Below are 1,077 nucleotides of genomic sequence, written 5' to 3' on the forward strand. Positions count from 1 at the left end.
AAAAACATCTCACGCCCTCTATGTTGTTCTTCTCTTGGAGAGTTATCAAAAACCTTCTGCCAACTGATGATATCCTGAAACTAAAAGGCCTGAAAGACCCTTCAAGATGCTATTTATGTAAGCTAGATCAGGACATAAGGGATCACCTTTTCTTCAAGTGTAACTTTTCCAAGGAGGTTTGGAGTAAACTAACTTCCTAAATGAACATAAATCTGATTAACGTTGGCTGGGACAACATTATTGACTGCATTAAAGATTGGAAAGGGATAAACCTCAAACCAATTCCCTTCATTGTGGCTTGGTTTATTTGGATGGCTAGAAACATGACCAAACATGAGGATAGGGAGGCCAGTGCTACATGTCTGATGACTAACTGCTGGGCTTACCTAAACAAACTAATACACTGGAGGAAGTTCCCCATGATCCTGCAGAACACAACTTACATGGGTGCTAATCACATTGAAATTATCAAGGTGAGATGGGAGAGTCCTCCTTATCCTTTGATTAAAATTAACACTGATGGAAGCTACAAAAATAAGAGAGCAGGTATTGGGGGAATTTTTAGAGATCACAAAGGGAAGACTTTGCTATTCTACAAAGCCCCTTATATAGCTGAGGATGCTTTGGAAACTGAAGCTGCTGCTCTATTTTGGGCTTTAAATTTTGCTAAGATGAATAATTGGCAGTGGATTGTTGCTGAAATGGACTCCTCCCTGCTGGTGGAGCTACTCAATTCTAAGATGTCTTCCTCTTGGCATATCAATCAATGGATCCACAGAATTAAAAAGCTCAGCACTGAAAGCAAGATTCATTTTTCATTTGTGTATAGGGAAGCTAATAGACCTTCCAATTTCCTAGCTATAGAAGGTGCTAATGTTGATCATCCTGAGGTTTCCACAACCCTCTCCCCCTTCCTACACTTACTAACTAAGGGGGACAAGCTTCAGATTCCTTACCTCAGAGAACAAAAATGATTGCTGGGGCTGTGGTTGTGGCCATGAACAGTCTTGTTCTGATGCTGAGTTTGTGTCTCTTCTTGCTATTGGGAGTTCAGATGTTTAGTTTTGCTTGGGAGCT

General features: G+C 40.7%; 1 protein-coding gene across 1 annotated transcript; it reads left to right on the forward strand.

The window, feature by feature from the left end:
* The first annotated feature begins 323 nt into the window (after nt 1–323).
* On the forward strand, nt 324–1,062 carry LOC110031848. The gene is made up of 2 exons (XM_020735268.1): nt 324–890; nt 1,006–1,062. Exons 1-2 carry the CDS (start codon nt 324–326, stop codon nt 1,060–1,062), a joined length of 624 nt encoding a protein of 207 aa, XP_020590927.1.
* The last annotated feature ends 15 nt before the right edge of the window (nt 1,063–1,077 follow it).

Source organism: Phalaenopsis equestris, unplaced genomic scaffold, assembly GCF_001263595.1.
Source record: "Phalaenopsis equestris unplaced genomic scaffold, ASM126359v1 Scaffold000852, whole genome shotgun sequence".
NCBI lineage: Eukaryota > Viridiplantae > Streptophyta > Magnoliopsida > Asparagales > Orchidaceae > Phalaenopsis > Phalaenopsis equestris.